Genomic DNA, 15,254 nt, shown 5'->3' on the forward strand with positions numbered 1-15,254 from the left:
AGTAAGTGTGGGCCCAGGACTTGCTCCTCATCAGGGTGCCTAGAGTCCTGAGGCCCCACTGTAAATTGTGGGCAACACTTCAGGCTGATGGTCTTTCATCAGTTCTCACACAGTATTTCCAACTTTGTACCAAAATACACTGACAACCCCAGTAGACAGACTGTTTGAACAGATTGTTCGCCTGTCATGATTGTGCAGTTCTACTATTGTTGATTTTTCTTTTTTTTTAAAATAAAGCCTGTTCAAAGAATATTTCTGCTCTAAAATCTGCTCTAAAATCTGTACCTTGAAAATCTCCTGTCACTAAGTTCCGAAAGTCTTTTCATAGACAGCAGACGGCTGTCTATTCCTCTGGGCGAGGGGCAGAAATCGAAGACCATGGAACTATGCTACATTGGCCACATTTACTGAAGGAGACATTTAGAATTTACTTCACCCTTAGACAACACATGGGTTCTGTTAAGGTAAGAAAAATTCGAAGCTTCTGAGAGACCAAAAGACTGGAAGAACCCCACAGGGAATTTCAACATAATGGATTGATTTGCCAGGTGGAACTATTTGAAGTTAGACTTGAGGGCATTTTGTTTGAGTTGCAATATTGCTGAGCAGGAAATTTGTGAGTGTGAACCAGATTGGGATTAAAGTCTACCTCAGAGGAAGGTAGGAAGATCAAAGCCAACTCTAGCTCCCATTACCTTCTGACAATGACAGAAACGCCCAAATTCCCATACTGTCGCCATTATTTGTGGCCAGTGGGCACATTGATTGGAGCAGGTTATTAGCAAACAAGTTGGCCAGTAGAATTTAGAGTTGGCCTTGGAGTTAAAATAGCCTGGGTGTCAACAGCAGTTGAGTTTCCAAATCACCTCACCACTCTTCAATCTGGAGTTAAAATGGGATCCCTGCTATTTCTTCATGATGGGATCACAGAATTTTATCGTTGAAATTCTGAACTCACCAAGTGCTCAGATTTTTATTCAAAGATGCTTTCCAACTTTGTCTGCGCAGGAAATAAATGTTTGAGCACAGGCATGGTAAGTGCCTGTTATCCTGTTACATATGTGTTTCCCCTCATTTTTTTTTATTAGCACTTAGAGATCCTAAATGAGGAGAAATTTCTTCACCCAGAGTGTGCTGAACCGATGGAATTCTGTGCCAGAGAAAACAGTTGAGGGCAAAATATTGGTGATAATGGGAACTGCAGATGCTGGAGAATCCAAGATAATAAAATGTGAGGCTGGATGAACACAGCAGGCCCAGCAGCATCTCAGGAGCACAAAAGCTGACGTTTCGGGCCTAGACCCTTCATCAGAGAGGGGGATGGAATAAATAGGGAGAGAGGGGGAGGCAGACCGAAGATGGAGAGAAAAGAAGATAGGTGGAGAGGAGAGTATAGGTGGGGAGGTAGGGAGGGGATAGGTCAGTCCAGGGAAGACGGACAGGTCAAGGAGGTGGGATGAGGTTGGTAGGTAGGGGATGGAGGTGCGGCTTGGGGTGGGAGGAAGGGATGGGTGAGAGGAAGAACAGGTTAGGGAGGCAGAGACAGGTTGGACTGGTTTTGGGATGCAGTGGGTGGAGGGGACAAACTGGGCAGGTTTTGGGATGCGGTGGGGGAGGGGGAGATTTTGAAGCTGGTGAAGTCCACATTGATACCATTGGGCTGCAGGGTTCCCAAGCGGAATATGAGTTGGTGTTCCTGCAACCTTCGGGTGGCATCATTGTGGCACTGCAGGAGGCCCAGGATGGACATGTCGTCTGAGGAATGGGAGGGGGAGTGGAAATGGTTTGCGACTGGGAGGTACAGTTGTTTATTGCGAACCGAGCGGAGGTGTTCTGCAAAGCGGTCTCCAAGCCTCCGCTTGGTTTCCCCAATGTAGAGGAAGCCACACCGGGTACAGTGGATGCAGTATACCACATTGGCAGATGTGCAGGTGAACCTCTGCTTAATGTGGAATGTCATCTTGGGGCCTGGGATAGGGGTGAGGGAGGAGGTGTGGGGGCAAGTGTAGCATTTCCTGTGGTTGCAGGGGAAGGTGCCGGGTGTGGTGGGGTTGGAGGGCAGTGTGGAGCGAACAAGGGAGTCACGGAGAGAGTGGTCTCTCCGGAAAGCAGACAGGGGTGGGGATGGAAAAATGTCTTGGGTGGTGGGGTCGGATTGTAGATGGCGGAAGTGTCGGAGGATGATGCGTTGTATCTGGAGGTTGGTGTGGTGGTGTGTGAGAACAAGGGGGATCCTCTTAGGGCGGTTGTGGTGGGGGCGGGATGTGAGGGATGTGTTGCGGGAAATGCGGGAGACGCGGTCAAGGGCATTCTCGACCACTGTGGGGGGAAGTTGCGGTCCTTGAAGAACTTGGACATCTGGGATGTGCAGGTGTGGAATGCCTCATGGTGGTAGCAGATGCGGCAGAGGCAGAGGAATTGGGAATAGGGGATGGAATTTTTGCAGGAGGATGGGTGGGAGGAGGTGTATTCTAGCCCACCAACCTCCGGATACAACGCATCATCCTCCGACACTTCCGCCATCTACAATCCGACCCCACCACCCAAGACATTTTTCCATCCCCACCCCTGTCTGCTTTCTGGAGAGACCACTCTCTCCGTGACTCCCTTGTTCTCTCCACACTGCCCTCCAACCCCACCACACCCGGCACCTTCCCCTGCAACCGCAGGAAATGCTACACTTGCCCCCACACCTCCTCCCTCACCCCTATCCCAGGCCCCAAGATGACATTCCACATTAAGCAGAGGTTCACCTGCACATCTGCCAATGTGGTATACTGCATCCACTGTACCCGGTGTGGCTTCCTCTACATTGGGGAAACCAAGCGGAGGCTTGGGGACCGCTTTGCAGAACACCTCCGCTCGGTTCGCAATAAACAACTGCACCTCCCAGTCGCAAACCATTTCCACTCCCCCTCCCATTCTTTAGATGACATGTCCATCCTGGGCCTCCTGCAGTGCCACAATGATGCCACCCGAAGGTTGCAGGAACAGCAACTCATATTCCGCTTGGGAACCCTGCAGCCCAATGGTATCAATGTGGATTTCACCAGCTTCAAAATCTCCCCTTTCCCCACCGCATCCCAAAACCAGCCCAGTTCATCCCCTCCCCCCACTGCACCACACAACCAGCCCAGCTCTTCCCCTCCACCCACTGCATCCCAAAACCAGTCCAACCTGTCTCTGCCTCCCTAACCTGTTCTTCCTCTCACCCATCCCTTCCTCCCACCCCAAGCCGCACCTCCATCTCCTACCTACCAACCTCATCCCACCTCCTTGACCTGTCCGTCTTCCCTGGGCTGACCTATCCCCTCCCTACCTCCCCACCTATACTCTCCTCTCCACCTATCTTCTTTTCTCTCCATCTTCGGTCTGCCTCCCCCTCTCTCCCTATTTATTCCAGTTCCCTCACCCCATCCCCCTCTCTGATGAAGGGTCTAGGCCCGAAACGTCAGCTTTTGTGCTCCTGAGATGCTGCTGGGCCTGCTGTGTTCATCCAGCCTCACATTTTATTATCGAGGGCAAAATATTGACTGTTTTCAGGAAAGAGTTAGACAGTTCTGAAGATACAGAGAGAAAGGAGGAACAGTATACTGTGTGGAATGATCAGCATGGTCATATTGAATGGTTGCTTGAAGGGCTGCCACTGCTATTACTCTCCATGTTGCTGTGATTATGTCTATCACTTACCTGGTACCAAAGTTGGAGCATGTAACAAGTTGAACTTTTTAGATGTTAGTTTGAGTAGTAATCTTGAATGTTGTATTCAGGATGACTCTTCCTTGTGAGTGTAGTTTTGGTTATTTGGAGAGAGTAGGTGGAGAGTGAGTTGCATTGTAACGACATGGTTTGTAGGAGTCTTGCCTATGAACTGGAATGTTGTGGGTTGCAACTAAATGTGGAAATGTTTCTTTTTCCAATCTGTTGACTTACTCTTACTCATTTTTCTTACTCTTGCCCTGTGTCCATTTCATTCTCCAATTGATCAGGCATTCAGCATGCCAAGCAGCAACAAGGTGCAGTACAGTCATTGTTGCTCTCAAAGGATTAATAATATTGGCTATCCGTATCTCTGTCTGGAGCTTTACAATTGCTGAAGAAATGCCGTTGTTGCCTGGCCTCAACTCTTAGTCAAACAAATTATTAGGGGACCCTAGATAAAACATTGCATAACACTGATGGAAAAGATAACTGCAACATGATTGAAGGTTTGATCGAAAGCTTGAAACATGAGTAATAATTTAGAGTTTTGCTCCTGTACAAACATGTGTGAATCTCCTGACGATTACTTCAGCAGAAATTCATTGAAACAATTCATTGCTACTGCCTGTTTACAGACCTAATCAATCAGTGCCTGGAATATCAGTGAAACTTAAAAGGGGGGCAATGCATTTGGCAATGCAATTCACTGCCAACTCACATATGACTGAACTGCTCAGGATTATGCCTCCATTATTAGTACTCCAGAACATTCCTCGAGTAAAGGAGAACAGCATAAGATTCTAAGCTCTGTGTCAAAATCAGTTTCATTTTGTATCTGTTTTGCTGAAAACAGCAATCTGAAAATTGTAACATTGAGGGAATTTGGTGCATCAGTATACATTGCATTTAATTTCACTTTGGAACAAGAATGGGGCAAGTTGCAAGGTTTTCAATCGGTCAGTCATTACAGTTCAAAGATTACTGAACAGTTGATTTGCATCAGTGAGAGGAAGCTTTTGCAATCATTGGGCTAATGGCTGGTCAGGTACTTAGGAGGAAGGAGAAGAGGCTTCAGCGTGCAACAGTGCTGCTGTAGCAGGCGTCAAGCGGTTAGGATTCAGGGCATGCCCAAGAAGGGCAAATTAATGTTGGTGTTAGAACTCCGAAAAGCCTGGGAGTTGTGCAGGCTCAGCAGAAGCTGCAGGTCATTAAGAATTCAGTGCAGTTTAGAATAACAGTGAAGGATGCCAACAAGCAAAATTTGCTATGTGCAGCTGAATTGGGTTAGAGCTAAGAGAGGGAGTGAAAAACAACAGTACCAGCTTGATGAAGCTAAATGTTTATGAAAAACTGGAGTTGTGCCTGTGAGTAAGGTCTGCAGTGCAGTTTCCATAATCTATAGGAGAACAGACCCCAGAAAGGAAGGTGATATATCAGATCACGAGCAATTCATTGAATCCCTACAGTGTGGAAGCAGACCATTCGACCTGTTGAGTCCACACTGCTCCTCTGAAGAGCATCCCACCCAGATACAGCCCGGACCCCATCCCTGTAACCTCACATTTCCATGGCTATTTAGCTTGCATGTCCCTGGACACTACGGACAAGTTAGTAAGGCCAATCTACTTAATCTAGAGCACCTGAAGGGATAGGCCATTTAGAACAGAGTTGAGGAGAAACTTCTTCACCCAGAGAGTGGTGGATATATGGAATGCTCTGCCCCAGAAGGCAGTGGAGGCCAGGTCTCTGGATACTTTCAAGAAAGAGATGGATAGAGCTCTTAAAGATAGTGGAATCGAGGGTTATGGGGATAAGGCAGGAACAGGATACTGATTGTGGATGATCAGCCATGATCATGATGAATGGTGGTGCTGGCTCGAAGGGCCGAATGGCCTACTCCAGCACCTATTGTCTGTTATCTATTGTCTATTGAAACCCACACAGACACTGGGAGAATGTGCAAACACCACACAGACAGTCGCTTGAGGCTGCAATCGAACCCAAGTCCCTGACGTTGTGAGGCAGCAGTGCGAACCGCCAAGCCATTTTGCTGCCTGGTTGTTGAAGCAGTCTGTGATGGAACAGCTCTTGATGGAGTTTCAAGGCCATCAAATGTTAAGAATTGGAATCCCTTGTAAAGCTTTGAGATTTGGGTCCCCACAATATCAGTCATTTCTGGGAGTGTGGTATCACCGAATAATCTGTGAGAAAAATCTTAACTGCGTTAGCTATTTGATGTGTTCTGTGCAATATACAACTACAACTAGTGTGTTACCGTTGACTGATTTTTTCACTTTTTTTTCTATTACCATTTTTGGTTTGTACCTCTGAGTTGTAAGTTGGAGGTGATCTCTGGATTGTGAGTGGCAAAGAGAACCAAAAAAAATGGTATTTTCTGATGAGGCCAGGTCGAGAAGTTAACTGCAAGTTGATTCCTGTTCTGGTTCCAGAGGTGTACTCTGCTCAAACAGATGACAGATGATTTATGTTACGTGGCCTCATAGGGAGACAAACAATTTAACAAAGAAAAAGCAAAGTTTGAAATGTTTTTTTGAACTCTATTCAAGTCAGAAGCCCATGAAAGCTACAGGATAGAGGTTTGAATGCTCCCTGGCCACCCTCTCATTGTCAACTGATTGAACGTTCAGAGACTAGTTCTCAGTTATAAGTAAACATTTCTCAGCGCCTACAGGAAGCTAGTAGCATTCATTGTCGTCTTCAGAAACCAAAAAGGGTGCAATGCCATGTTCCTGCGATGTTACAAATTGTGGAGTCTGCTTAAATGAATTGGCCAGTTACACCTCTGTTATCTATTTGTTTTGATTTATCCCATAACTGTATCTGTTTGTTAATCTGTCTTTGAGAGATTTTCCTTTTAAAATTAGAAAAAGTTAGGGTCTAGGCTGCCTTCTTAAAATATTCCGAGGGGGTTCTGGTCTGGTCCTTAACAAGTTGTAGTGGACCAGCTGATTTCCGTCTGTGGATTGCACACTTACCAGCAGACTAAATGTCAGGCAGAGTCATAGCATTGTATACATACAACACACGGAGTCCTTAAAGATAAACTCTCTCAAAGGTAAATATGGTGAGCAGATGGTATGGGTGGCATGCACTGCCACTTTAAATACAGTGTCAGCAGCCAGTAAAAGGACAAGAATCAAATCCGTGAAGATTACACCGCCCCCCTTTCGATACTGCTGAACGGAGAGACAGGTTGGTGGAGTTTTCATTCTGTGCTCTTCAGGACAAGTGCAGAAGTGTAACAACTTCAGTGATATTGTATATTTATACTACAGGAGAAAAAGGTGCTGATTGGTTGGTTGTCTAACCTTTCTGTGGGGATTTTGACATTCTTGTATCTGCCCTGATGAGTACAAGCTGAGAAAAGGAGAAACTTGGCAGCATATTGCTCTTTGATATATTCAAGTTCCATCTTCCTAAGCAATCCCCATATATACCGGACACTTTAGAGATAGAGGAGCAGTACCGAGGGTGAGTGTCTGTAGACTGCAGAGATACCATTATCAAAATTATCAGAGAGGCGGGAGCTGCAACAGGGCTCATTCTTACAATGAATTTTGGACAGGTATTATGTGCCACTTTGCCTAATTGACCACTGCCCATATGATCAAGGTTCAAATACCCCACTGCTGAAATTCACAGGCTGAGCCCCAGACCTTGGAAGCATCACTGAGGGGTGTCCTCATGACAGGACAGCAAAGTAATAGTTTGTAGTCTTGGTTGGATTACAGCTCAGCCTGAGAACAGGAATGGGAAGCAGCAGAAAGACTTGAAACTGTCTCATTCACTGATTTACAATAGAGGACATATTTAGGTTACATGCCTCTTTTCAGGAATTGTTGAAGGACTGATTGTATACTCTGAACTCAGTCAAAGATTGTAAATGATAATATGTAATAAGGCAGCTGTGAATCCTTTTCTCTATCCCCACAGCTCCCTATTCAGGGCAGAGATAGCTGTCAGATCTCGAATTTTGCAAAGACTTTGGGCATGTTCACAGTAAGAATCCAAAATCGCGATGAAATGTGCTTTCAAATGCTCACTGTACTTTTTGTTTGCATTGTTACAATGACTTTATTCTTCAAGATATTTAATTTCACCATTGCCCACTGTCTGGGTGTTCTAAATAGCTTTCCTTTCAGCTCACATGGTGATGATTTGTGACTGAGAATTTGAAAAGTTTGTTGAGTCATACATTGTGAAAAAGATGAAATGCAAATAATTTTTTATTTGAACCCTCAAAATGATGCAATGCATTTGTGGTATCAATATCTGCTAACGATTTGTCCTTGATCCTGTACATTTCTTCATTTACAAGTTGCCTCTTGTCTCATTGACGACAGAGCTTCCTCTGAAGGAGGCATATCTCTCTCTCTAAACTCATCCGTATGGTCTTTTGCTGTATCTGTATTATCAGAGGTTTCCTTTGCAAATTCCAGTCTATGAGGAACAATCATTTCCTGCTCCTCTTTTTTAATGGCTTTAGCCCATGTGCAAATTCTGTCTGCTCAATGACAATGCCAGGCGCCCCTCTAGAGATGTCTGGACCCCTACACAGGCGAGAGAAAAAGAAAATCTATCAATCAGAATAGATGGATTGCAGAGTGGAAATTTCTCATTGGGAGTGGGCTTTTTTTTTATAAATTCATTCACAGGACATGGGAGTCACTGGCTGGGCCAGCATTCATTGCCTGTCCGAAATAGAGGTACAATGGCTGAGTGATAGCACTGCTGCCTCGCAGCACCAGGCATCTGGGTTCAATTCCAGCTTCAGGTGACTGTCTGTGTGGAGAATTGGTTCTGGCAAGTCTGGGAGAGACCAGTGTTCAAGCAGATGGCAGATGCCAAATGGTAGTTGACACCTCGGGAAAAGTGTATCAGGGGATTATCAAAGTTGAAGTTGTTTTTCTGAACTGTATTTTCTGGGAGATGTGTTTGGCTTCTACAGACGCAACATGAAGATTTTGACTGCTCCCTGCCTAACTCCCTTACCAGCTATTAGAAACCCAAAGAGGAGAAAGCTGAGATAATAAGTGTTACTACATGTGGCTGCATGAACTGAAGACATGACCCTGATGATTGATGTTTTCAGAAAGCCACCAAGTAGTCACCATTAATGCCTGTGAAGCAATGCATTGCTGAAAACCAAATAAATAACCTGGCCAGTTTTGTTACTTTCTTTCTATTCCATACCATTTTTCAAGATTAGCGGGTATATCTTTAAGGTGAAAGGAAAAGGGCTTTAAAACGACATGGGGGCAATTTTTTTTACACAGGGGTGGTTTATGTGTGCAATGAACTGCCAGGGAATGTGGTGGAAGTGGGTACAGTTATAACATTTGGATAAATACCTGAATAAGAAAGGTTGAGGGATATGGGCCAATGCAGGCAGTCTGGTTTGGGGTTATGGTTGGACCAAAGGGTCTGTTTTCATGCTGTGCTGTATGACTCTGTGACTCTATAACTGTGTTTGTCTCTAACTTTTTTGTGAATGGGAGGCTGGACATAAGCACTTTGGTTTTAAAGTATAAACATTAATCGTAATATCTTGTTTAATTTTCCTCTGCTAAAGTTACTATATATTTAATAAATAGTTGAGACACAGAACCAGTGCCTGGAATTAATTATTCGCAAAGTCTGGGAGAAGTCATTCAAAAGTCTGGTTGGGAAACGTTGGAGTAACTATTGAGAGTCTTTGAAGGTTTGAATTTTACTGTGTTGTGAGTAAAAGGGTAGAAAAGTTGATTTGGCTCGACTGTCACAAGGTGCCACATGTCAACAGAGACATGGCAATAAAAAGCAAGGTTTTGTTTTGTTTTCTCCCGATACGTTCTCTTCAAATATTAAGCAGGCTCCAGTCCATTTAATGCATTCGCATAATTTACAGGTCCCTTCTGACAGCTTTGGAAGTTCTTTGACAGCTGACAGTCCCAATAAATTTATCTATTTTCATGCACAAGCATGTTTACTTTAAGAAATAAGGAAGGACATCAGATCTTCCAAAAAGGGTGATGTATCCTCCACCAAGGGGCGGCTTATCTCCTCCACTGTGTCACGGGACCAGACCAACAGTGGGATCGCACCTCTCCAAAAGTCAACACTGATTATCCAGACAAATCCAAACACTCTTACCTTGTTTAATCTGCGTACTTTGGGTTTGTTTTGGACAAGATCAGCCCCCTCAAAATATCTTAAGAAGGCAGACTAGACTCTAACTTTTTTTGTAAAGGCGAATATAAGGTGTCTCAGATGCAGTACAATTGGTCAAACTACTCTATGTTAAGCATATTGGTTAAAATATAAGCAAAAACAGAGGAATTTGGAATAACTTAGCAGATTGGAAACTTAAACAGGGATAACAGATGCAGCACCCATTAATAATTAACTGTTCCTATGGTAACATCTCATAAACACAAACCGTGGCAAAAAAAGGAAAATTCAGACACAGATTCTCACATGCAGTTCTCCAATCCAGGATGAAAAAAAAATCGCAAAAATTCAGAGAGAGTAGCAGCCAGGAGACATTCACTGAAACTTCCAATTCTGTCGAGACCCCAATAGCTTCTGGTATCATTGTAAAACCAAAACCCAGAAATCCTAATCTGAGAGAGCTGGCCACACCCATTCAGGCTTCATTAAACAAAAACCCAAGGCCTCCCGAGCAGTTTACTCAAGCGGTGTTCAATAGTCAGTTCTGAACCTCTGCCTTACAACTTTCGTTCAAAAAAACACTAGGGCGAAATAACTTTTAAAGTGAAAGCCTTCAGATACCTATCTCTCCAAAATTACCAAGAAGTGGAAGCAACCAGTGACTTTAATAACCAGCAAACTGGTTTAAATAACCAGACGATAAATGCTGGCATTACGAAAGGGAACCTAAATTCCATGAAAGAAGGTGCATTACTAAGAAGTGGCACAATATGACTACTACCTACCTGCACCTGAAAGTACAACTTGTCGCATGTTTGCTCTGTTGTGATCAATAATATTCTGTTTTATTTGACAGTTGGACACACCAAATAAATATGGTAGACCTTCACAAGGTGAGCCTGATGGTTATCAAAGAAGATCCCGGCAGCCTTTGAACTTGACTGAGATATGTTTGCCTTGGAAACCAGAGGTGAGGATCAGAGAAGAAAAGCATGTAAGACTAGCTCAGTCCCTTCTGAAGGAGTGTTTTGATTGAAATTAGACATTTTCCTTAATGCCATCCCCATCCCAACCCCACAACAATCTGTGCAGTCAGATAAACCAAGAAATTCAACGAATTTTTCTCTTGCAAATTAGTAACATTTTGTAACTTCACTTGAAATTGCCTCCAGCCTGTAGCTGTAAGTGTCGTTCTCTAAAGCTGTGAAATAGAAGAAAGTGTATAAACCACTGCTTAAATATTTCTAGCAACTGGTACATGAATTGTAGAGAATAGTCAATAGCTGGCAGTTCAGGAGAAATGTTCTCTAAATCTGTTAATGTTTTGCTGACAGCACGGAGCAAATAAACGTTGAATTGGCTTTAGACTCCTATCTTTCTTCAATTTTCTTTTCTCTCGTTCAGTAGCAAAACTATAAAACCAATGCTATTTGTAGCTTGCTGTTTCTCCTTCGCCAGATGCTGAGAGACTCCCTAAGATCCAGCTTGGTCGTTTGGAACTTTACTATTTATCACAATGTTGGCATTCTACTCCATGTCTGCAGCAGGCTGCATGGGATGAATAAGCCCATTCCTATACCAGGAGACGAGAAAAGGCTGAGAGCTGACCTGATAAACATTTTAAAAATAATGAAGAAGATAGATAGGGTAGACATAAAGAAGCTACTTCCACTGTGTCAGTCATGGGTCACTTGGAAGCACTTATGCCCCTGAGTCAGATGATTATTCATTCATATCTGACTTCAGATTTTGAACATAAACATAATACATTCAGTGTTGTACTGAGGGGCAGTTGCACTGTTGAAGGTGGAGTCTTTCAGATGAGATGTGAAATAGACATTGAGTCTGTCCTCTCAGTTGGTTGTAAAACAGCTCATCACATAGTGTCAAGGAAGACTAGAGATGGTTATTTCTGCAGATGACAGGTAGTTCTGCTATAACACGTGTTTCATTAATGCGAATTGGCTGCAACGTGATTGATGAATAGTGGACACTGTTCAGATAATGCAAACATTCCCATGGACATGTATAGTGATTTCCCTATAATGTGATTTTCTATGGCGATTACCTATAATGCTAGGTCACACAAAAATACAACTATTGCCTTATAGGAGGAATACCTGTATCTGGCCATTATCACACTGTTGCTTCTCAGCACATACTGTATTCAGTTGGCTGGCTGCATTTTTTGCATCACAAGATTAAATACACTCAGAGGTACTTTATTGGCTATAAGGTGCTTGGGAGTATCCCTTTGTAATGCAAGGCATTATATATGTACAGGTAATTTTTGATAAAGATTCCAAAACGAATGTCATAAATGTATATCCAAAAAGGAATCCAGGAGATTCCTTTAAGACAGAAAGTTATTGGAATGTGATGATCACTCCACATGGTAACCAGCATTTTCGGGGATGTCAGGTCAGCACATAAGGCAGAAAAGAATGCAAATGTACATTGAAGAGATAACGTGAAGTTAATGGAAGTTCAGGTGGAATATCAACACCAACATAATAACTGAAATATCTGATTCTGTGTTGTAAATTAATATGAGCTATTACAGTGTGCAAAATTTTCAGTGTTTCTCCAATTGATTGTTGTTGATCCCTGGTCTAAAAGGCTTTGTTCAAGTACCTGACCTTCCCTAGAACCACACATAGTGTTTGGCTGAGAGATCGCAGCCCCCTACGTCAGTGTATTAAGCTGCATCCTAAAGGACACTTACATCAACAGCATTCCCCGCTGCCATATTTAGTCTGATAAGATCTCTTCGACTTCATTATTATGGCATGGATGACATTCAATGATATTTGCAAAATCTTCATTAAGGAGCTGCAGATGGAATAGAAAATTGGCCCACAGTGCATCTTCACTCTACCTGCAATCGCACTAACTTGGCCATGAATATAAAATCCCTGCCATTCAACAGCAACAGCAGCGACTTGTATGTACATAGTGTCTTTAAAGTAGGGAAATTTAAGATGATCGGATTTCAGGGGTGTTTTCAAACAAACTTCAGATATACGTCTTAAAGGACAGCAGAGTTGTGAAGTGAAGGAAGTCTGGAATTCAGGGCCTATGGAGCTGATGGAATGATTGCTGATGGTTAAGTGGTGAAAGTTGATGTGAAAAAGGCCAGCATAAGAGCGTTGTAAAGATTTCAAAGGGTAGCAGGACTACATGAAGTTATAGGCATAGGGAGGTGGGAAGCCGTGGAGGCATTTCAACACCAGAATAAGAATTTTAATTTTGAGTAGTTGCTGGAGTCAGTGTAGATTGGCAAGCAGAGGGGTGACGGATGATTGGGGCCTGCAATGTTAGGATAATCGATCTGAACTTCACCTTGAGTGTAAGCAGACACGGAAGTGTGAGAGGTTTGTGATCTTTGACACAGTATACTTGCTTCCCAACCCTAAACCATCTGTGTAAATTGTAAACAACTGCAGTCCCAACACTGACGCCTGAGGAACCACACTCGCCACTGATTCCCAGTGAGAAAAACGCCCATTTATCCCCACTGTTTTCTTTCTGTTAGTTAACAAGGTTGAAGAATGGAGTAATATCAGTCAGTGTCCTTTCTATTTTTAAGATGATAGATGAGAAGGCATTAAGGAGAGCATTGACATTACTGAATCCGGACAGCATTGAACCACACAATGTTAACACATTGGGCAGCATGTTAGTTCAGTCTATAGCACTGCTGTCTCACGGCGCTAAGAACCCGGGTTTGATTCTACCCTTAGGCAACTGCCTCTGTGGAGTTTGCACATTCTCACTGTGTCTCTGTGGTTTCCTCCAGGGACTCTGGTTTCCAAAGAAGTGCAGGTTAGGTAGATTGGCCATGCTAAATTGCCCATAATCTCGAGGGATATGCAGGCTTGGTGGATTAGCCATGGGAAATACTGGGATTCAGGAACAGGGAAGGTAGAGGTGTGTCTGAGCAGGATGCTCTTTGGCGAATTGGTGCAGACTCAATGGGCCAAATGACCTACTTCCACACAGGTAGAGATTCTACGATATTGCCACCATCTCCACTATGACTGATGTCATTAAAACAAATGCAACTTTCCCAGTGACCAACATAAAGATTCACCACAACAGGATATTACACTATATAACTTTTACTAAGGCAGGTGGACTAAATCAATGTTGATTAAACAATTAAATAATAGACAACTAAGAAATGATACAGCTGACAGAAAGCAATCCCATCAAGTTCTTAATACAAACAAACACCGCATTTATACATCACAGCGCACTCAGAAGGAATATAGTCTTGTTTATAAATTGCCAATCTTCTCTCAGCCTGGATAGGATCTTTCTCCCACCAGGGGTGAGACTTCCAGACTACTTTTCAAATGAAGTCCAAGCACCCTCTGGTGACTCCTTGCTCGTTAATTCTCCATTAGTGTCATTCCTTCAAACAGAATCAATCTGTCCTCACTTGCATTCTGTTTGGTAATTAACCCGAAAACCGTTCAGTTCTTCTGGTTGATAAAGCACTAGCTGCCGTGGTCTTTTCAAATATTTCAACCTGGCTGCCTCTTAGAGTCAGTGGATTTGTACATTACAAAACCATCTACCTTCTATTTAAGCATCACAAGTTGCACCTTCCTTCTAATCATTTTCACTTGTGTTTCTATCACAATCAGGACACATGTGGGTTTGAAGTTTTAGCACAGGTCAGGTTACCCTCGCAATACTACTATATTTTATAATTATTTGATGGCAATAATACTAAAACATACCCAACTTAATTCCAGCATTGGTGATGTAATTCCTCACAAAGAGAGGGACATCAAAAGCAGCCAGTCCTATAAGTCAGATACTTAATGTTTGTCACTGGGAAATGTTAAAGCCTATTTTAAAGAATGCAACAGCAGAGTATTCAAAAATTCTTAGCACGAGCACAGTCAGATGGCTTCATGAAAGGCAAATCATGCCTGACAAATTTAGTACAGTTCCTCAAGAAGGTAACAAGCAAGATCGAAAAAGGGAAAGCTGTAGATGGAATTTTTTTTTGATTTCCAAAGATGATTGATAAGACACTGTACATAAGGCTACCTAGTAAGAATATGGTGTTGGAGATTGTAAAGCAGCATGGTTGATTGAACTAACGGAAAACAGAGAGTTGGGATAGTAGGGGCATTTTCAAGATTGCAAGCTCTAACTAGTGAAGTGCCCAGAGATCAATGCTGGAGCCATAATTATTTATGATAATATATTAATGACATGGATGACAGAGGTGAATGGACTATCAACAGTTTGGTGGTTGACAGAAAACTAGTTGGAATGATGAATAGTGAGGATGGCATAAAGAGCCTACAGAGGGATATGAGCAAGTGAACTAAGTCAGGAAAAACTTGGTACATGGAACATAA

The 15,254-nt window shown here is 43.1% G+C and overlaps 1 protein-coding gene across 6 annotated transcripts in view; it reads left to right on the forward strand.

Moving 5' to 3' along the window:
* LOC125459246 (N-acetyl-beta-glucosaminyl-glycoprotein 4-beta-N-acetylgalactosaminyltransferase 1-like) overlaps positions 1 to 15,254 on the forward strand; it is a 660,984-nt gene that overhangs the window by 351,784 nt on the left and 293,946 nt on the right. For all 6 annotated transcript variants that reach the window (XR_009446825.1, XM_048545435.2, XM_048545438.2 and 3 more), the window contains one exon: positions 10,730 to 10,843. Coding sequence is in view for 5 of the 6 variants with exons in the window: in XM_048545435.2 (XP_048401392.1) it covers positions 10,730 to 10,843 (114 nt within the window). In the remaining variant the exon portion in view is untranslated. The remainder of the gene's footprint in view (positions 1 to 10,729; positions 10,844 to 15,254) is intronic.

This window comes from Stegostoma tigrinum, chromosome 17, assembly GCF_030684315.1.
Source record: "Stegostoma tigrinum isolate sSteTig4 chromosome 17, sSteTig4.hap1, whole genome shotgun sequence".
NCBI lineage: Eukaryota > Metazoa > Chordata > Chondrichthyes > Orectolobiformes > Stegostomatidae > Stegostoma > Stegostoma tigrinum.